Source organism: Musa acuminata, chromosome BXJ3-3 (genome assembly GCF_036884655.1).
Source record: "Musa acuminata AAA Group cultivar baxijiao chromosome BXJ3-3, Cavendish_Baxijiao_AAA, whole genome shotgun sequence".
NCBI classification, from domain to species: domain Eukaryota; kingdom Viridiplantae; phylum Streptophyta; class Magnoliopsida; order Zingiberales; family Musaceae; genus Musa; species Musa acuminata.
The window spans coordinates 3,992,872-4,013,416 of NC_088351.1; the positions used below are offsets into that span (position 1 = coordinate 3,992,872).

At 41.0% G+C, this 20,545-nt stretch overlaps 3 protein-coding genes across 3 annotated transcripts; all 3 read right to left on the minus strand.

The window, feature by feature from the left end:
- Positions 1-593: 593 nt before the first annotated feature.
- Positions 594-6,866, minus strand: LOC135633257 (guanine nucleotide-binding protein subunit gamma 4-like). The gene is made up of 5 exons (XM_065142522.1): positions 5,454-6,866; positions 4,684-4,736; positions 3,852-3,896; positions 3,722-3,766; positions 594-1,861 (listed from the first exon to the last, which is right to left on the minus strand). Exons 1-5 carry the CDS (start codon positions 5,598-5,600, stop codon positions 718-720), a joined length of 1,434 nt encoding a protein of 477 aa, XP_064998594.1. The 5' UTR covers positions 5,601-6,866; the 3' UTR covers positions 594-717.
- Positions 6,867-10,638: 3,772 nt separating this feature from the next.
- On the minus strand, positions 10,639-13,207 carry LOC103977447 (protein NRT1/ PTR FAMILY 6.4). Its single transcript, XM_009392957.3, has 5 exons — positions 13,069-13,207; positions 12,869-12,989; positions 12,552-12,769; positions 11,898-12,445; positions 10,639-11,809 (listed from the first exon to the last, which is right to left on the minus strand). The coding sequence occupies exons 1-5, from the start codon at positions 13,069-13,071 to the stop codon at positions 10,924-10,926; spliced, it is 1,776 nt and encodes a 591-aa protein (XP_009391232.2). The 5' UTR covers positions 13,072-13,207; the 3' UTR covers positions 10,639-10,923.
- Positions 13,208-16,970: 3,763 nt separating this feature from the next.
- On the minus strand, positions 16,971-19,614 carry LOC103978035 (NAC domain-containing protein 2-like). Its single transcript, XM_009393740.3, has 3 exons — positions 19,423-19,614; positions 18,062-18,336; positions 16,971-17,303 (listed from the first exon to the last, which is right to left on the minus strand). Exons 1-3 carry the CDS (start codon positions 19,571-19,573, stop codon positions 17,154-17,156), a joined length of 576 nt encoding a protein of 191 aa, XP_009392015.2. The 5' UTR covers positions 19,574-19,614; the 3' UTR covers positions 16,971-17,153.
- Positions 19,615-20,545: the final 931 nt, after the last annotated feature.

The window sequence follows — 20,545 nt, forward strand, 5'->3', positions numbered from 1 at the left end:
AACTTTCACGAGTGGTTGGCTAATCATCAACAGTGGTTCATAACTTGCAAGTGCTTAATTGTTTTTGGTGTTCATTCCGTTGGGCCTACCCAAATATTTCGATTATTTGCCGACATACTTTCTTGGATTGTCTGCATCTGGTTCGATGAAGACAGCAACCGGAAGGAAGAAGATGCTCTGCGTGATCCATTTGTGTGGATGCTCCTGAGACAGCACCAAAGATGTTACTGGTGCAGAAGAAACCATGGCATGGTCACAGTACTGTGATCAGTGATTGCTGCGACGCTTTCGTACAGAACAGTCTGTGGTTTGGAGATCTTCACACTTGTTCTTCGAGTATTCTCTGCCCTATTTAACAGGGCTTCGATAGGAGCCTTTCGTGGCATTGGTTTCAGACAAAACCTTCTTCTTCATTGCAGTTGTTGTTCCACGGGTCAGTCTTCAGTGCTGCTCTTCTTACACATTGTTCTTATTCTTGATCTTGTTATGCAATGAAGACCACAATATGTCTGCAACAGATATAATGTGCGTCAAAGTTTGATGTCACCAACATTTTTGTGAAATCTCCTAAAGAAGACAATGATGATCAAGAATTTAACAGGCCCTGGCAAACAAATGGGCAGAATTCTATATATCAAACAACATGATTCAGGGATACAAGAGAATTAATATGGTATGTCAAGCCAGAACAAAGGAATACAAAATTATGGTCTGATCCTAACATAGACATCCAGTGGTACAGCAGGGTTTAGTACACTTAGGTAGGAGGCATACATCTGTACACCTTGTGCAGGACCAGACACAACCACAAGAATAGTCCGGGCAGGAGAGTTTTGGAAGCGCACAACAAGTTCTCGAGCTACGGCACCGATTTGAGAAACAGCATGGTCCGAAGCATGAAAGTCTCCGGCCACAGCACCGTGAGCAGTCGCAATGTGGTCTCGAGCATGTAGGATTCCAGCCACAGCACCATTTTTCAGCACAGCATGAACTGGTGCATGATGGCCGCCAGCCACCACAGAGTGGCTGAGTACAACATGAGTTGGAGCATGATGTCTTGCAGCCACCGCAACGTGGTTGATCGCAGTATGAACAGGAGCATGACGGCCTCCAGCCACACCGCCATGGTCCGAAGCAGGAAGACCACCACCTACAGCAACGAGGCCTGCAGGAGGAAGCATTCAGGCAATGGCATTTCGGTTTGCAGCAAGATACATCTGAACAACTGCAGCAGGTTTTGCCGCAACTGCAAGGATTCTTTGTGCAGCTGCAGCATGTTCCAGCACAACTGCAAGGATTGGAGCAGCTGCAGCATGTTCGGCCACAAGTGCAAGGATCTTTTGAGCACCTGAAGCATGTTCCAGCACAACTGCAAGCATTGGAGCAGCTGCAGCATGTTTGGTCACAAGTGCAAGGAATTTTTGAGCAGCTGCAGCATGTTCTCCTACAACTGCCAGGAATTTTCAAGCAGCTGCAGCATGTTCTACCGCAACTGCAAGGAACCTCCGAGCAGCTGCAGCATGTTCTGCTGCAAGTGCATGGAACTTTTGAGCAGCTGAAGCATGTTCCTTCACAACTGCAAGGAGTCTTCGAGCAGCTGCTGCATTTTCTGTCACGGCTGCAAGGAAATTTCAGGCAGCTACAGCATGTTCCTATGTTACAGCAGGAAAGCTTCGAGCAGCTGCAGCATGCTCTGCTGCAGATGCAAGGAACTTCTGCACAACTGCAGCACGGTCTGCCGGGAGAAGCCTCACAGCATTGAGAACTGGGACATTCACATTGACAACAGGAACAGCTTCGTGGACAAGAGCAACACTCACTGAAGCAGCAAATCCATGAGAAATTGAAACACAACTTTGACCTGCACATGAACCAAACAAGTCCTTTTGGCATTTGTATAAACGCTTTTTTGCAAAATAAAGAAAACTTATTTTCTCATATTAATTTCTAATAACAACTAATGATCTTTGTTACATCATCTGTATACTAAATTGTCAACCTCTGAACCTGGTGAAAGGACTTCATATGGATATGACACTAACAGCTCAGAAGATGGCAAAAATTTGGTGCTGTAATATCTGTTGCAGCTCTTCAAATATAGAGCATGATCATTAAGATATTTACGAACAAAATTAAGGTCCACATAATGAGAATATTGACTGGTGTGTAATTATGTGGATCTTAAATTCTTAATTACCAAAGCTTATAAATTATAAGCATCCAAGATTTTACGACAAGTTATCTGACTTTTGGAGCAATGTTCTGGTGACATCAAAAGAAAAATAAATCAGGCAGTCAACGTGCACCGACTAGATGACATGGGAGCACAAGAAAGAATCTAAAATGAATAAGATGCACTTATCATCCATATATTACTAGAGCAAGCATATATTCACTAGGTCAAATACAAACAGAACCATAGATGTTCTGACCAATTTTTTCAAGTAGTTATTCTTTATGCTAGTCAACTATTAAATATTAATCATAGGAAAATATATTTTTGTAGCACTTCTTTAGCCAAAAACATTACATGAAGAGAATTAATCAACAGAAAAGCATCCAAGACTCACTCATGATTGCCATTGATTCATGGTTTTCAATTGCTAGTTCATTTTCTTATTTAAATTTCTGATTTCTGACTTTTCTGTTCCTTTTAACCAATGCCTTGAAAATGATAAACCTGGTCATTTCAAATTACAAGTGCAAAAAAATTATTGAGTCCTTGTTGCTTTACTGTAGGAGTATCTTAAACAGGTAACAACAATTGTCAACAAGGAGGAGACACAATTTTCATGAAGGAAACAGTCAGGCTTTTGTTTATTCTGAAACAACAGTTTCCATTTATTCCAGGCATAAGCTGCAGAATTACACTAAATATACAGTAATTTTGATTCATATCGAGGTTAGAACCCCTCCATAGTGGTTGTTAGAACATCAACTTTTATTATATAAATCTGAAGCTGTATATACACTTAAAGTTCAACTAAATGTAGATATTTTTTAACAACTTCAAGAATATAATCAAGATTTAGTCATTATCAAAATCCAATCTAAACCAAAGAAGCTAGTTAACCCCAAGGACCATGTTTTGCATCAATTAAGCATGTCAGAGTTGGACTTGGCATTTTTTTTATTTTAAAACATAACATACATATTATTTTAAACAGAAGAAATGTCGAGATAAATAAGCATATTAAGACAGGCACCTGACACTTCAGTTTATTTCATTCAAAAGGGATATTTCATGGTTCGAAATAAAGGAACATCATTCTTCATTGCTTTTTATAATATCACCTTCTAGATAACTTAGCCATCAAACAAGACATAATGCCAAAGTATAATACTTAATGATGGCACAGTCGAAAAGACATTAAAAATAGCACCTATCAGTAATCTAAAGCAACCCAACATGTCAAATAATGTAGCTGCTATCTTCTGAGGAGATTGCTGGTTCATGGTTCTTGCAAATAATTATGAAAGGAGCTAATAGATCAGCAACTACGTAATAAAGAACATTCATACCTCAAAACACAACAAGAGCCCAGGTGAATTTATAATACAAAGTTACATCACACTAGACCAAACTATTTTTCTCTTTATGTTTTTGAATGCCAAGTTTCATTGTTCCACACTGCTTCAGAATTGGATATGTTTTTGGTTATATGATACTCAGGAAAGAAATGAATAAAACTGATAAAAGACAACAAAATTCAGAAAGTACCGTATCCATCTCCACAAGCAACACGATTTGTGCCTCCGCTTATTTCTGTTTGACAGAAGAAACATACAAAAGTTACATGTTTTTACACAAAACTTAGCATAAAACATGTGAAGAAGTTGAAGAATCATACATAGGGATCAAGGGATCAGGTTTCGTTCCCACAAAATCGTTGACCCTGCAAAATAGTCATGATTTATAAATGTTATCTGCATAAAATGCTATGCACTTTAACCATAATTGGAAGTTCCACAATTTCTGAAGGAAAAATCTATTTTTCATCTAAGTCAACAGCTTATCATCTTCAACACCTCAAATCTATATTGAATTAAGGCCTGGTGAAGCACTCAGCAATTTTTCAAGTTCAACAAAAAATTGAAGTGTCACGATTCTTTTATTTTTTCCTTTTCTGGGGGGGGAAGATGGATCAATTATCACATTAATTTATTAAGCAGAAAGAAAAGAATAGATCAAGCTGCCACATGGGAACAAAAGAGGGAGCCCGTCTTGGACCCAGATCTCCAGAAACAGCTACAGAGGAAAAGAAAACAGGTGCCACACCCCACTCACAAACAAAAAAATACTGACAATAATGTCTCACGCCCTAATATCTAAAAGCTCTACAACAGATGAGACAAATTCAGTCGAGTCATTTAGCAAAAATTATGCTAAATATTTGTTTCCTAAATTGATGGTCACTACCATGAGAGTTACTAGATGCATTTGTGGGAATTGCTAACATTGGTTCAAGTAACTTTTACTTGAGCAAGCACTAGAACTTCACAGATCAGAAAGAAAAAGAAAAATGAAATATATCATTGATTCTGGAAATGAAAAGAATGTTAAACTCCTCCCGTATAAATTCCCTGAGGTGTTTAGACACATGTGGAGCCAACCTAGCATCTTTCGTTTTCTCGATTGCAAAGAAAGAAAGTCACAAAGTACTACTGATAAGTGAAGCATACTCTTTGCAGCATCTGGAAACAGGTTGAATTCCTTCAAGTGATTGCAACTCCTCCTGCTCGAAAATAGAATTTCAATGACATTTAAACTTTGCAAAACAAAATTCATACTTGAATCAGAACAGAGAGTATCAGCACTTCGTGCCACAATATCAGAATATATTGCTGCTCACTCTCCACATAGTAAGTTTCTGGTTAAAAATCTGTTGATCTTCTAACCATTTTAATCGATTTTTAGTTTCACAGAAAAGAGAATCATAATATTAAACTCAAAGACAGCATCCGTTTGTTTCATTGTCATGAAGGCAGAGATGGCAAGTTCCTTAAGAAGAACTAATGCAAGTCTACCTGGAAACAAAGTAGATCCAGTTCCAAAATGCTTTTTAGCCACATCAACATCTTTTGGCATTAAAATCTTACTGTTTTCCTTCCCTAAACTTCATGTTGCTACTGATATAGTCTTAACATCTTGATGTCTGTTCATTTGGACATGACTCTTTACTCTACTAGGTGACAAATCCCTTCTATGTTCAACTACTTGGCAAGGAAACACCTTTAACTCTCGAATCAAAACCTTAGCAACTCAACATCCTCTCTTACTTCAAATTGCAGCTAAAGATTACAAGATAATCCATCTAAATGTTGCTTTCAAGCACAGCCATCAGAAGCATTAGTAGGATAGCCATCATTTCACAGTCATTCCACTTCGCAGACTTCCATTAAAAGATGACATTTTTGCTCAAGAAAGAGTAGGAAGGATTTGGTGGGGTTACCTCGATGAAGCCAACCTCGCGGTTCAGGATCTGCAGCTCGAGCTGCAGCCTCCGGCGGCCGCAGAGGTCGGGGTACCTGGGCGGCGACTTGGGGCTGGGCGCCACCACCACCACCGGCGGCGGCGCGGTCGGCACGGTCTCCCCCATCGTCACTCGCGGACACACGAGAGCTCAAACGGATCTCCGGAGCCCTCACAAGGATTCAAAAGGAATGCGGAGTAAAGGGATCACGAGGGGAGGGGGAGGAGAGGAGACATGGACTGCGAGCGCCGCAGGTGGGGTATAAATGCGGTACGCGGCGGAGGAGGGGAATCCGAGAGGGGGTGACCGGTCCCTTAGCGTCACCGCGGCAGCACCCGATACGTGCTCCGTGGGCGTGGGCGTGGGCGTGGGCGTGGAAATAAGAGGAGGCAGCTGCTGCAGCAGCACCAGAGCAGGCATCTCTCTCTCTCTCTCTCTCTCTGCCTGCTAGCTATGAATATATCTACCAATGAATCTTCTCTACCTATCTTTCACCTACGCATCATCACACGCCTCGAGCGTTCTTATTGTCCGATCGCTGCTGCAGTGCCACTGACAACTCTAGTAACATCACCCATATCCTTTACCATCAGTATTCGACAACAGTCTCTCGTGTGCGTGCGTATTTGTGTGTGTGTGTGTGTGTGTGAGAGAGAGAGAGAGAGAGAGAGAGAGAGAGAGAGAGCGAGAGGTGAGGGTAAGAAGAGAAGGAAGCCGTCTCGGTAGCGAGCGAGAGAGAGAGAGAGAGAGACGGTATAAAAGCCTGCAAGTCTTAGTACTGAACCATGCCAAAGTCGCAGAGGTGCTGTTGGCCTCTGTCTCTCTCTTCACACAGATCGGTGGCGTTGCATTGTTGCAGAGGGGGCTATGCACAGGAAGGGGCGAGCCGTACTGCAGACCGCACGTGACGCCCACCGCCATGTGGGGCGCACGGCGGACTCACCTTCGAGTCTTTTCCCTCCCTCCCTCCCTCTTCAAACTCCAACCTCAACAATAATCCTCCTCCGGAATGCATCCCTTTCTTCATTTACTTCTTTCAACGTAGTTATTCGATGTTTCAGACACAGATGAAGATTAGCAACCTCGCTTGCAAGAAGAATAAGAAAGGAAGCACACAAGCTTCCTTGAGATTTCAGGTTGGGGAATCAGGGGGTAAAGGATCATCTCTGACATGACTTTGACACTCCCTGCAAACAGGAAGCAAGGAGGCATGGTCCCTACTAGCATTCGTTCTCATACCATGTTGTGTGTTCCTCAAAGCACAAAAATCCACACACACATTTTTCTTCATTCATCGCTTCATGTTCTTTTTTCTTCTGACTTTTGGAGGACTCTAAGCCCCTCCCATGCAACAGGCAGCTCCCGTCCTACGAACCTTGGCAGTGACACTCAAAGCGTCGCGATCAGCTCTAGTTTGCCTGCGGCAGAGTGGACGCAGCGTGGAGTAGCGACTAAATAGAATGGCCATTTATGGCCTGCTCTGCTTCGGCTCCTCTTTGTTGCGCCCGAGTTGGAGCATGGCAGCTTCGTTCTGGGCGCCCGCGGGCACGTCACTGTACACCCACCTTCGTTTGCACGACCCCAGCCCGCGTGGGTCCCGCCTTTTTCCTCCAATCGCGGTCGAGGTCGCCGCCACGCCAGCGCACACTACCACGTCGCGCCGCCCCCGCGGACCCCGAGGAGAAGGGGGAAAAGTCGACGATGACGTATGATAAGGCGTGGGGGCGCGTGCACCGTACACGGGACCAACGCGCCGACTGTACGACACGTGCACCAACGCTCGTGGCCTGTCGGGGGTGGGATTGCGTCATTGGCCGCAGCCCGCGTGCCGTGACGCCCGTGTTATCGATCGATGATGGGTGCTCATCGTTAACGTACAATGTTTGTAGGCCAAATGACGAGGTTAAAGGGCTCATTACACAGAGGAGGACGAAGGATCAAGACCGCCCATCGAGCTTGATCAACGGTCCAGATGGACGAGCTCAAACTTTTAATTCATTATTAATATATAATTTGATCCTTAACTCGATTCCCAACAATATATATCAATGGGATGATTGTGAGACTCGAGAGATCTTACAAAGATGTTGAGAGAGATATATCAGATGCTCGAATAAGAATCAAGTAAAAGAAATCAGCATTTATTTTTTATAAGAGGATGGATGGATGAATGAATGAGGATTTATTTGGTTCTCATTTATTGGGAATATATGTTCTATCGAGATTTTGGGATGGATGAATTGACTATCTATCCTCTATGATGTTTCAATTATTTGAGATCCACGTGTCATCATGTGATTTGTGTGAAATTGCTAAAGTAATAAACATTTAACATAAATAAATATAGACATTATTAGAATGTAATCATGACATCCAACTATCGACTGTTTGAGATGCCAAATGGTTGTTAGATGTAATCGATCATGTTTCCCCACAAATAATTATAAGTGATGATGGAATTTATTTTTTGTTTAAAGACAAGTGATGAAGAAACAATTTGATCCCAAAATATTATTACCCACCATCAAAACTTTTGAGATCTTATTTTGTGTTTGTCTCAAACTAAGATGGTGTTCAACCAAAGGATTTTAAGATTGTTTGATTTGAGAGTGCATCGAATATTACATACATAATCTATTTGAAGTTTAAGTTAACTTTCGAGTCGATTGTTTCGACTAATGTAATAGACTAATATACTAAGAAATAACGTATTTGATGGGTCTTTTTAATGATGACATTTTGGACTATTGCACTAAATAATGTTTTCACTTTAAAAATGATTCTTTAGCATTAGATGTAATCACATCATATAGAATCCAAAGAATATGATATAACTATGAATAAGATCATAATATTCATAATGATCATATCACGATGAGATATTATTATCGTCTCCCATCATTTATAAATTATGAATAAGATCATGACGTTTGAATGATTATAAGGTATTGATTACATGACGAGAAAATATATTGGTCATGCGACTATTGATCGTATCACGATGAGGTGTCGATAATTTTTAATACGTAATTATTATACTCGGATATATTATCGTGGTAAATTAAGATAGCTATGGGTGGTCAAACATCTTAACCCGCCGTGGGTCCCACCTCTATAAACAAAAACATTAAGTGGTACCCCCGATGGGCCCCATAATAAATCATGTGATGAGATTTTTTTGTGTTCGTTAAATCTTGGCATCATTATGGATGTCGGTAATGATCGCAAAATGACAGTCCAACACAGACAGTGAGGAGCAGACTACGAGTGGCCAACGAAACCCATCTAATTATTCATTGTGTTGGCTGTTAATTATCCCATCCCATCGTCTCCAATAGCATGAGAGACTAATCATGGCTGTGATGAGTTCACGAAGCAAACAGTCAGTCATGGCGGAAGCTTGCTTTCGAATGGCACTGAGTCGCTTCTCGATGGCCGCCGCCGTGATCGAGCATTGAACTCATGGATTGTTACTACACCATCAGAAAAGAAAAGGTTGTGTTGATTTCAAATTACGAGAGAGAAACACATTAATTAATTGTGTGACCCCCGAAGCAATGGTCCCAATGCAAGACAGACAAACCAAAGCAGCAGAGACTTTGCCGATGAGTCGATCAATCAATCAGTGGGAGAGAGAGAGAGAGAGAGAGAGAGGCTTCTTTTAGCTGCTTTCGATGAATCCGTAGGGCAGAAAAAAGTTCGATGACGTTGACCAGTCAAATACCGAAGGCTCGAAAAATCGAAGACTTTCTTTTACTGAGGTTTCGTGATGTGTTCCAGTGGCTGTGAGCACAGCCTCTTCTCGTCTCAGACGAGAGAGAGAGAGAGGTGGTGGTGGAAGAAGAAACATTGCCCTCCAAAGGACGCTTCCCCACACGCCGCAGAAGCATCCAATGCACATCTCGCAAACATTGGAATGACGCTGAAAGGTCTTCAACCATTTTGGATCCTTTCGCATGTTTTGTAGCTCAACAAGTCTTGCTTATCACAACACATCCACTTGATTGATTGATTCATATCTCTAAGCGAACATATATTTCAGTCTTATTATTATCTTTCATATGTTTACCCCTCAAACAAAAAAAAAAAGATACATAACTCTCTAAATCAGTACAATGTTTGATTTTTTGTAATAACTGAGAAAAGCCTAAATGCAAAGCAACATCAAACTCTTCTTATCACACAATATGTAATGAGTGATAGAAGAGTACGCAAAGTAAAGACAAAGAAAAGGCAATGGTGTGGTACATCTGACAAAAGATGGTTGTATGCTGCATTCATACTCCTTTTCTACTCTTTTTTTTCTTCTTTCTTTTGACTTTCTCCTGCAAAGCTACTTTCCCAAATAATAATAGCATCATTTCGATTCTGAAAACACACTAATCATTTAGCTCAAGAAAAAAAAAAAAGCCATTCATATGTCAATATAGGGAACACTAATCATTTAGCCAAGGGCTCATAGTCAAAATGCACCACTCGAGAGTGGCTTTACTCGATCGAGGTGTAGGTATTGGGTCCTCCTTCTAGTATAAATATAATAAAGGATAATTTAGTCGGTCGACCATCGGTACAACTCGTAGGCTCACGAGAAATTGTTTGCTTTTGGTGATGGGCGTACCCACACGGTTTTGTCCTTTTCGGAGCATGTGAGCCTATGGGCTGTACCAATGGCTGACCGATCAAATTGTTCCTTATCAGATTGACATTAGAATGAGGGCCTAAGGCCTGCACCTTGACCAAGAAAACACTCTCTCGAGCCGTGCACCTTGGCTCCCCTACGGGAGGGAGCACTGATAAAACAATTTAGTCACACGTTGGTTGAGGAGTATGGGAACCAAGGGCTTATAAGTCCACCAGGTCTTCCTTACCCTCATAGGCACATTTTGGGGTTCACATGCTCCAAAAAGGATAAAATCGTGTAAGTACGTCCAAAGCGAATAATTTATCGCAAGCCTACGAGTCGTACCAATGATCGACCAACCAAATTATCCCTTGTCGACTATCGAGACATAAACCTTATCTAATGTATAGTGGAAGATAAAAACATAATGAAAAAAAGACAATAATTTTCTACAAATACTTTTTATTATGTTAAAACAAAATTAATATTATTAATGCCGATCAAGAATGATATAATATGTCTTAACGCCAAATGTCATGAATATTAAAGATATAAATGGGCCAAGTGTGACGGCACCCTTCTATTTCCCAAGTGGGTAAACGGGTCACAGTTGGGCTTCCAAGATGGTCCAATGGGCCATCGTGGCATCAACAACCCATTCTAAAACATACTGGTCTCTTACATTAATTTCCATTGAGGAACGAGTTCTTGGATTCTGAATCCTCTGCACGCCATTGCTCTTACATTGGAAATGCAGGGAATCGAAGCTTGGATAAGAGAGAGAAAGAAAAAAAAGGACTAAAGGAGGAAAAATCCTCGATCCTTCTCCTACACGTCCATTCCCTTTATCTGTTCATCGACGCCGTCGTCCTTCCAGCTCTCGAGCTCCTTGCCTTGCTTGCTCACGTCGTAGCTCTGCACCTTGTACTCATGGCGACTCGCGAACACCAAGAAAACCCCGAAGTTTATGGCACCCAGCACCGCGAGCATGGCGTAGAAGTAGTCCAACCTCCCCTTGTCCAAGTTGTTCTTGATCCAACCCCCATCGGTGGCCTTGTCGACCAGAGACACAAGCATGCTGCTGAAGAAGAACCCCATGGACAACGTTGACAGGAAGAGACCGGTGCTCATCGACTTCATCCTCTCGGGGGCTTCCCTGATGAAGAACTCGAGCTGGCCCACGTAGGCGAAGGCCTCGCCGGCTCCCACCAAGAAGAACTGCGGGACGAGCCAGAACACGCTTATCTTGGTGTCGTCATGCACCGAGGAGTCTCTCCTCTTCTTCTCCACCGCCGCGGAGACGGCCATGGCGAGTATGGAGAGAGCGAGGCCGACGCCGGCTCGTTGCAGGCTTGTGATCCCCTGCACGTTGCGGGTGAAGCTGCGGGCGAGGGGGACGAGGAGCTTCTCGTTGAGGGACGTGAAGAGGAGGATGGAGATGAAGAGGAAGAACGAGAGGGAGCCGGAGGGGTAGACGAAGGAGCCGATGTGGCGGTTCATGTACGTGGCCTGCTCCACGGAGAAGGTGGTCGTCTGGGAGTAGACGGTCCAGAAGAGAATGCAGGTGGACCAGATCGGGAGCAGCTTCAGGACCATCTTCACCTCTTCCACTTCCGTCACGGTGGCTGCCTCGCCGACGTCGCAGGCGCCGCCATTTCCACCTTCTTTGCTCGATCTGGTGTTACACGCTTGAATGGCGGCTTTGTCGAGGCACCTGCGAAAGGGAATCCAAAGCGAGATCATGTTAAGATCGGATCGCCAATGACAATATGCCATGTAATGTGCTTATCCAAGACGTTTACCTAAACCATTCGGTATGCGCAACCTTGGCCGCGTGGTACTCGTTGAGCTCGCTGGGATCGGCCGGGTGAGGCACCTTCCTCTTCTGCCACGCCGACAAGAACACCCTCCCTATCACCGTCAATGGGCTGCCCTGCGGCCGCCTGAACCGGTACCGTGGCGTGCCCACCAGCATCACCACCACCGCGACCACCATGGTGGCGGCAGATATGCCGTACCCCCACCCCCGGCCGACGTTGTCCTGGATGTACACCAGCACCGTGACCGCGAACAGCGAGCCGAGGCTGATGCAGAAGTAGAAGCGGTTGAAGAAGAAGATCATGGCCTTCTCTTCCCTGGGGTCGCGGTTGTCGAACTGGTCGGAGCCGAAGCCCGACACGTTGGCCTTGATGCCGCCTGCTCCCAGAGCGATCGTGTAGAGTGAGACGAAGAGCATAGCGAGCTGGTCGCCGCTGGCCGCGACGCACTCGTGGTGCGCCACCCGCACGCTGTCGCAGGCGGATGGCCTCATGCTGCTAAGCGATGTGGCCATCGTCAACAAGCTCACGCCCTGATCTCACAAGCAACAGTATAAATGTCAACATCATATCATCACACTGTTCACGGTAAGCGCGGAATGAAGAGTACCAATGGGAGTGGTTCTTAGATGGTCATACCGCAGCAGTGATGGTGGCGAAGATGGCGACGGTCATGTAACGACCGAGCTTAGCATCAGCTAAGAAGCCTCCGAGCAATGCCAGAAGATTAAGAGCGCCCATGAAGTTTGTGACGACATTAGCTGAACTCGAGGTGGACAGATGCAGATCTCCCACCAAGTAAGTGACCAAGTTCATCGAGATGCCCATCACGCATACTCTTTCCGCCAGCTCCGTCCCTGAAACAGTGCACATAGCCCTCAGTCCTGTCTCACACATACAGATCCTGTTGCACGTATAGGCAACAGCAAGCTCCAAGTGGACAAGTAGTTAATCACCTAAGATGAGACCAGCACCGAGCCATCCCCCTGTCTTGGATTTGTCGACAGGATTGCCATTGTAATCGACAACCGGACCATTGTCGACGCCTTCGTCATCAGTGTGCACGACGGCAGACACCTACAAACAAGGTGGAGGGTGGTGAGTAAGAACACATACAGATGATCAGAAAGCATAGTAGGCTAATGCTGTTCGATACCATTTTGCAGCTCCCGTAAGACAGGAAGGGAAGGAGGGGGAGAGAGATAAGGGAAGGAAGGGCTGAAGTGAGAGGTGCGCTGATGATGGCGTGAGGTTATAAAGGCCGGAGTGATATGAGGTGGGTGAAGGACGACTGCTTATTGCCACATTTTCTGCTAGGACTAACATGTGGCCGAGTGGCGAGAAGCCATGGCATGCATCCTTTTGGAGTGTTTGGATTCGAGACGGAGGGTGAGAATGGTTAATGGAGGAAGGCTGGTCCAATACTCCACTGGATGGGCGGTGAGGTGAGGGATGACAGCAACACCGCCGCGGGTCCACGGAAAGGACGGTGCTCCACGCGTCTCATATCGCCCACACACAAAAGATATGTCCGGTGCCGGCGGATTCGCTCCAATGATTGGCGGAAAGGCTGCTCCTTCAGGCATGCCATGCTCAGTTGTCATCCGTCGTTGCATCTCGTCAGGTGCTGGAGATGAGTGCAGCTCTGATGAAGCCCTAGTTCTCCGTCAGTTCATACATAGATGAAACCAATTAGAGGATAGGAACATGAGCCGGTGACCTGCTTAATCCAGCTAAGAAAGTTGGAATGGGTGCATCTTTACAGGCTCAAATTATGACTGGAATCAATCGATGCGTCCTTGTCGTCTTTGTCTGCCATTAATCTAACGCGAGGCTCTGCAACATTCTTTTAGGCTGGCAGCGGGGTGAAAGGCTCAGATTTTTGCGTAGAGATGGAGATTAAGATTTGGAGATATTTGAAGGTGTCGGGTAAGATTAGCTTCAGCTCTCTCCTAACTTACTTTGGAGTCAGCAAAGCCAAACTCTGCCTGCTCTTTAAGAAGACAAAGGTGCACCGAACTGCTGTTGTCTGCCATAGACGAACGGCTGGTTCCTAATCATTCATGGCTTCATGTCATGGCTGCCACTAATGCCTTGTTCCTCACTGTGATTGGCTTTCCTATGGCAATGAGTTTGACTCGCATGGAAGACAGATGCTGCATGCTGCGTTACACAGTAGTGTTGGGATCCTCTGCTCCCAAGTTCCGAAAGGTTGCGTGTAGCTGCATCTCCCACGTAGCACAAGTGTTATATATTGCAGTTCATAAATATATGTGGATGGACTCAAAAAAGGTAGCCGAATCGGTGATCAAACACAAATTGTCATGTAAAACGCTGTAAGATTCTCTGTATAGCTGATGTTCTTATTGGAGTCTTAAAATAAAGACCATCTGATTTCATGTTATTGCTTCACTCTGATGTCGCAGGTGAAGTTTCTCGTGGTGTATATGGAATGAGAATTTGGTTCACGGAAGCCAAATGACTCGAACCTGAAGTTGGTCCGAGGTAGCCAAATATGATGATCGATTTGCTCTTATGGTCGCAGTGAGGTCTATCGTGTTGAACCTGTACAACTGCATTCATTATAACCAGCGGCATGGAGTCTGCTGACTTCCATGCTTCACTGGGAATGATGTTTTCAGTCCCCCCACTGTGGTGGCACAGTTTTGAGCCACATATGATTTCTCTCGCTATGAGGAAAATACAGATTCCAAAAACGATTTGGGTAAGTTATATAAAAGAAAACCTAATACTAATGTTTTACTTGATGGCGGGCGCCACAATGTCTGCTTTTCACCATGTGCTCTTTTTATTTAAAATCTTAAAAATATATTTTAAATTAGATATATCTTTTTTATTGACTCAATCGATCTGATTTGACTGATTTGATCATCTGATCCAGATTGAATTCTTTGTAATGGATCGAGTTGACTTTTGGTTTGAGTGAATCAAAAGTCAAGGAGGCTTATACGATGGTCACATCATTATCATAAAAATAAGTTATTGATGATTTGTCTATTACTTTTATGTCGTCTAATCACGATGTAGAATTCTTATATTCTGACAAATTTAATATGCTAAGTAGTGATCTCAAAAATTTATGTTGATGAAATAAAGTTTATGCACTGATCTGTTTAAGCACCAAAATTAGGGAAAAATTGAAGAAAAAAAACAGTAATACTAAACATGTAGATTATCTTTATCAAAAAAACTTTAATGCTAAAATTAGGGTACTGAACTCTTGAATATATTTTATGATATGTCTATGTTTAAATTAAATTTCTCGTAAGTGGTGTTATCTTCGAATAACATCTTTTTATCATATAAGTAAATATTCCTAATATTTTCATGTATATATTTCGAAATATTAGATGGAGGGATCTATTTTTACTTTTCATGATATCTTAATTGAGTTCACTGTAAGTGATGTTGCTTTAATTTTAAGAGTTTCCAACAGTGGAGAAATCATAGATGTTAAAGCAACTAATTCAGGTTATATGTTTGAAAAATACTTCATAAATCAGTTTCATAATAGATAATATAAAATATCTGATGTGTAGGTTAGTGACTAATGATGATGATGCTAATATTATTATTATTTTGTATCAATTATATAATTTATATATTTTTATTTATATTTTTTTTTGTCAATCAAACTACACTTGGTCTTTTACATTGCTATCTTATGTCGATGATCTAGATTTGTTGATAAATTACAATTAGACGATGATTGTACATTCTTATATTATCATTAAGATTTTTACAGTTGAAGCACTGAGTTGACTGAATATCTAAGAGGCTATGTATCACTTTTGATGGTAATCTGAATCTCTTTTTTTTCTTCTATATATGGATAAAAAGTTTAGTACAAATTAATTTTGATTGTCAGTCTTACTAATTTGTTAATAGATATGGCTATGCAAGCACGTGGATATGTTTATGGTATCGCATCATCTCGTTTAGAAAATTGGGGTCGGGTGAAATATTATCAACTTTAGGTTGCAATTGATAACTAAGAATAAGGTATTTTTTTATATATCAAAAGAGAGTTTATTTAGATATATGGATACGTGGACGGTGATGTCACATCCTGACGATGTTGACCATGACTATCGAGGCTCAATAAGGAAGCAAGGCAATCTCTTGCCCCAATAATGACATTGGCAGTTATCAATGTTGTAATGTTCTTTATTTTTTAATTATTTATTATATCTATGATTTGTTTTTGATTATTTTAATGATAATTTATTTAGTATAAGAAATTATTAAAATAACTTCTCATTAAAATAATTAAAAAATTATGTATATCATAAATAATTTTAAAAAAAGAATATTACACTCCCCCCCCTCAAAATTAAATAAATTCTTATTAAAATAATAAAACAAAAAATTATCGTTATCATAAATAATTCAAAAATAAAGGATATTACATACGTTCACCGAGATGACAACGACAATATCTTGCCTCATCGACAAAGGATGCTATACGACCATCGAGATCCAATGGAAAGACGATAGACATTTACGACAATTGTGACCAATGACAAGAAAGTTAATAATATCGAATGAAGTTTAACAATATAATTGGGGAGAAAACAAGGGATAATCTAAGTCTAAATTAAATAAATTAAATAATTAATTTATTTTAAAATGATTTGGTTTGATTCATATCAAACAAATTGGTTCAACCCCAAAAACCCAAAGTCAAACAACGTCAACAGATATTGTCTATCATTATTTGATTTTATAGAAGAGATTTTGATTCAATTAGAAAAAAAAAAGCCCTTTGAGAGTGCCATTTGATAAAACCTCATTTGTATGATTTTTTTTTTTCGATAAATTGCCCAAACATCTTTTGCTCGAGTGTAACACTTGATAAAATTCCTCAAGTTGTTCTACAAAATTGCCAAGTTTTCAAATCTGCAGCTACCAAAAAGTTCTGGCATACCTACCAATCTTGGCAAAAACAACGATGGAGAGGCCACGGTAAACTAAAGGAGAAATTCCAGTCATATCTTCTTTTACTCTGTCAAACCTAACACTTGGCTCATGCTAATGTCAGAATTCTTTGATTTAAAGAATGACACTTGTAACCAGCTGGAGATCAATTGTCACCAAGTCCAGGAACCCTTGTGAGGAAAACAAGATGTAAGCGGAAGTTGGCTAAACAACTAAGAGCAAGCAGTTCAGTGCCGCAACCTGGGCTGGGGCAACTGGGTAATTGTCTTCTTCGGTCACATCTCATTTCCTCACTCCGCTGCTGTCCACTTCGGTATTCTCATCATCATCATCATCGTCTTCTTCAGCATCTTGGCGACAGGCCGAGTCTACGGTACACTCACTTATTGGTTCATTCTCCAGATATACTCTACAGGCGACATAGTTGTTCCTCTACAAAAACATCAAGTATGGTCAGCCAACAGAGGACACTTGATTGTTCACTTTTTGTGACGTAAGAAAATGAAAAATAGCTGCTTGTCTTTTAAATGTTATTATAATTGTCTGCCGGAACAAGTCTACTGAAGGCATAATTCCACATAAGTGATGGCCAGATTTCCGGGCAATGAGAAAGTCAAGCATATGAAGAGACAAAAGCAACCGAACCAGGAAGAGCAAGAAATTGTGGCAGAAAACAGCAGTCTCAGTCTCACTCCCAATTTGATTCCATAGTAACATTCTATTAGCCAAATATATGGATGAAAATTGAAAGATGATTAAAGAGTGATCTTCCGTTGCTAAGTATTGAGAGAGTTGGATGATAATATTGGATTTGACTCAAAGCTTCATGGTTCAAACTTTTTGGTTGAAGTGGTATCCAATCTCATCGATGTTAGTCATGACTAATTGACTTGGATTGCCCTAAGTAAAACTTCAACAATTTCATTGTTAGTAACTTGATTCAGAGTTCACAGCAATTGTTAATCATAGTAAATGAGCATAATGAGAAAAAAGCAATACATAACAAGTAGAAGATTTGAAGTAAATGTTTTCCTAAAATCTTGCATGAAGAGCTCAGAATCATGAGATTCTATCCAGTGGGTTGTGATTAATATAAAAGCAAGAAACTTGCACATCAATGGTAGATGCTATAATCATCAACTATGAAGCATCGGTAAGAAAAATAATTCACTTTAGAGATGCGATCCAACCTCAGGGTTGTCGTCATTCCTCAGCAGATGCCTCTCCTGGTTGAGACGGTATTCCGCCATCTCCCAACGGGTGATCGCCCCAGGATCGTCCTCTGTTCCTTCGACGAACACAAAAGACCTCTTGAATCCAATTATGCCGCCCAAGAACACGGCATTGATAGTCTCCACTTCGCCCACTTCCTTCCAGAACCCATTTGGCGTGCGTCGACTCTTCTCGCTGAGGTCCCTTCGCACAAAGAAGTAATCCCACTTCCCATCAGAACTACGAGTATTTACTGCATGCAAGACCACCAAAGTGAATGAGATGTTTGGGTTCAAGAACACAAGGCTACATATACCAACATACTGAGCGGGAACAAACAAATCATTACCATCCATTTTATTGCAACTACTGAAATATTTGGCTTCAAGAACAGATGGAAACTGCATATACCACCAAACTAAATGAGAATTGCATTTACCATCTGTTTGCTGTGAAGTTTGGAGTCAAGAACAAATGCAAAGCTACATATGCCGTCAAACTCAACCAGAATCATCACATAGTTTTCATCCATTTTAATGGTAACTACTGAGAAGTATGGATTCATGAACAGATGTAATGCCAAACTTCAACGAGAATCATCATCGTAACTACTGAGAGGTTTGGATTCAAGAACTGATGTCAAGCTTCATAAACCGCCAAACGAGATGAGAATCATCAAGTACGTACCATACATCTCAAGGAAACTACCAAGAAGTTTCGATTCAAGAACAGATGTAATGCTACAGTTACCGTCAATCTAAACAAGAATCGTCCGATCATTAGCATCCATTCCAGCGAAACTACGGAGAAATTTGGGTTCAAAAACAGATGTAGTGCTACATTCACCCCCAAACAAAACGAGATGAGAATCATCAGATCCGTACCATCCATCTCAAGGAAACTACCAAGAAGTTTCGATTCAAGAACAGATGTAATGCTACAGTTACCGTCAATCTAAACAAGAATCGTCCGACCATTAGCATCCGTTCCAGCGAAACTACTGAGAAATTTGAGTTCAAAAACAGATGTAGTGCTACATTCGCCACCAAACAAAACGAGAATAACCAGATCAGTGCCGTCCATTTTGAGGTTACCACCGAGAAGTTTGGATTCAAAAACGTGTAATGCTACATTTACCGTTAATCTGAACAAGAATCGTCGGATCATTACCATTTATTTCAGCGAAACCACCGAGAAATTTGGGGGTTCTAGAACAGATTTCTTGGAGCCGCTTCGTCTTCCAGAGAGAAAAGTTGGATTCAAGAACCAATATAAAGCCACAGATCAAGCTGAGGCAGTAACGAAAAAAAGGGAGACGAAGATGGCGACGAGACTTAACTGGTGAGCCTGTCAGGGTCGACGTGGTAGATGTCCGTCTCCTTCACGGCCGCCTTATCGGGAATGCGTCGTCCGAGCACCTTGGGCGCGAGGTAGTACCACAACAGGTCTTGGTCGCTCGGGTTGAAGACGAACCCTGCCGGCACCGGCATGTTGTTGGGATGCAAAGCCTCACTTCTCCCGCACTCCGATACACTTCTTATATAGTAGCCAAGCGACAGAGCCTTCCCAGCTGCGACTCCATCTCATTTTGATATGATTGTTTGCATTATATATATATATATATATATATATATATATATATATATATAGTTTAGAACGATGATAATTCATGGAAGATAAAATAGTTAGTAAATTTAAAATATATTTAATACAATTTTAAACCCTTAATTAATATATATTATTATAATATTTCTAATCAACAAGGTATTACAATTCATTATCAATTCAACCCAATTAAGGATTAAGTGATATTATTTGATATCAATAATATTAAAAATATAAATTGAGATGCTTTGATATATTATTTCATCTTCGATATTATCGATGATTTTATTTTCTTATCAAGGGCAAATAAAATAATTTTTTTGAGAATTAATGATAATCAAGTTGGATGATTTCTTCATCTGGTCATTTTAATGAATGAGGGATATATGCTAGTGAGGTGATTAATTTTTAAAAATATATTTATTTTATAGTCAACTTATAAGAGTTTCTATTTAGTATTACTAAAATTTTTTAATTTATTCTTTATTTTTAAAATAATCTCTCACTAGATCAGATTTTGTTAAAAACATATCTTTCTAAATTTTATTTCTGAATTAATATCATAATATTTTTTTAATAAGAGCTATGATTATTTTTAACTTTTATTTTGATGAATAAATAATTTATAATATATATTTATAATAAACATATTATTTATTTATTTGACTCTTGATTTTTTTCTCACATGTTGTAATCATTGAAAACAAAAATCAAGAGGTGACACTTATAATTTTAAATATATTAAAAATAATAAATTAGTTATCTCATCTCGATCAAATAAAAAAAAAAATATTTAAATATTTGTTATCAGCTAATTAACTCTTCTAGAACTTAGATTGACTTCATCAAACATATTA

Excerpts from the sequence above, each read along its gene's own strand:
- LOC103977447 (XM_009392957.3), bottom strand. Across the intron at positions 12,770-12,868 it reads CGGTGCTGGTCTCATCTTAG|GGACGGAGCTGGCGGAAAGA; the intron begins GTGATTAACTAC and ends GCACTGTTTCAG. Across the intron at positions 12,446-12,551 it reads TCGCCACCATCACTGCTGCG|GGCGTGAGCTTGTTGACGAT; the intron begins GTATGACCATCT and ends TTGTGAGATCAG.
- LOC103978035 (XM_009393740.3), bottom strand. The coding sequence starts at position 19,573 with ATGCCGGTGCCGGCAGGGTTCGTCTTCAACCCGAGCGACCAAGACCTG. Across the intron at positions 18,337-19,422 it reads CGACCCTGACAGGCTCACCA|TAAATACTCGTAGTTCTGAT; the intron begins GTTAAGTCTCGT and ends TCTTGCATGCAG. Across the intron at positions 17,304-18,061 it reads GGAATGACGACAACCCTGAG|AGGAACAACTATGTCGCCTG; the intron begins GTTGGATCGCAT and ends ATGTTTTTGTAG.
- LOC135633257 (XM_065142522.1), bottom strand. The coding sequence starts at position 5,600 with ATGGGGGAGACCGTGCCGACCGCGCCGCCGCCGGTGGTGGTGGTGGCG. Across the intron at positions 4,737-5,453 it reads GCGAGGTTGGCTTCATCGAG|GAGGAGTTGCAATCACTTGA; the intron begins GTAACCCCACCA and ends ATTTTCGAGCAG. Across the intron at positions 1,862-3,721 it reads TGCTTGTGGAGATGGATACG|GTCAAAGTTGTGTTTCAATT; the intron begins GTACTTTCTGAA and ends GTTCATGTGCAG.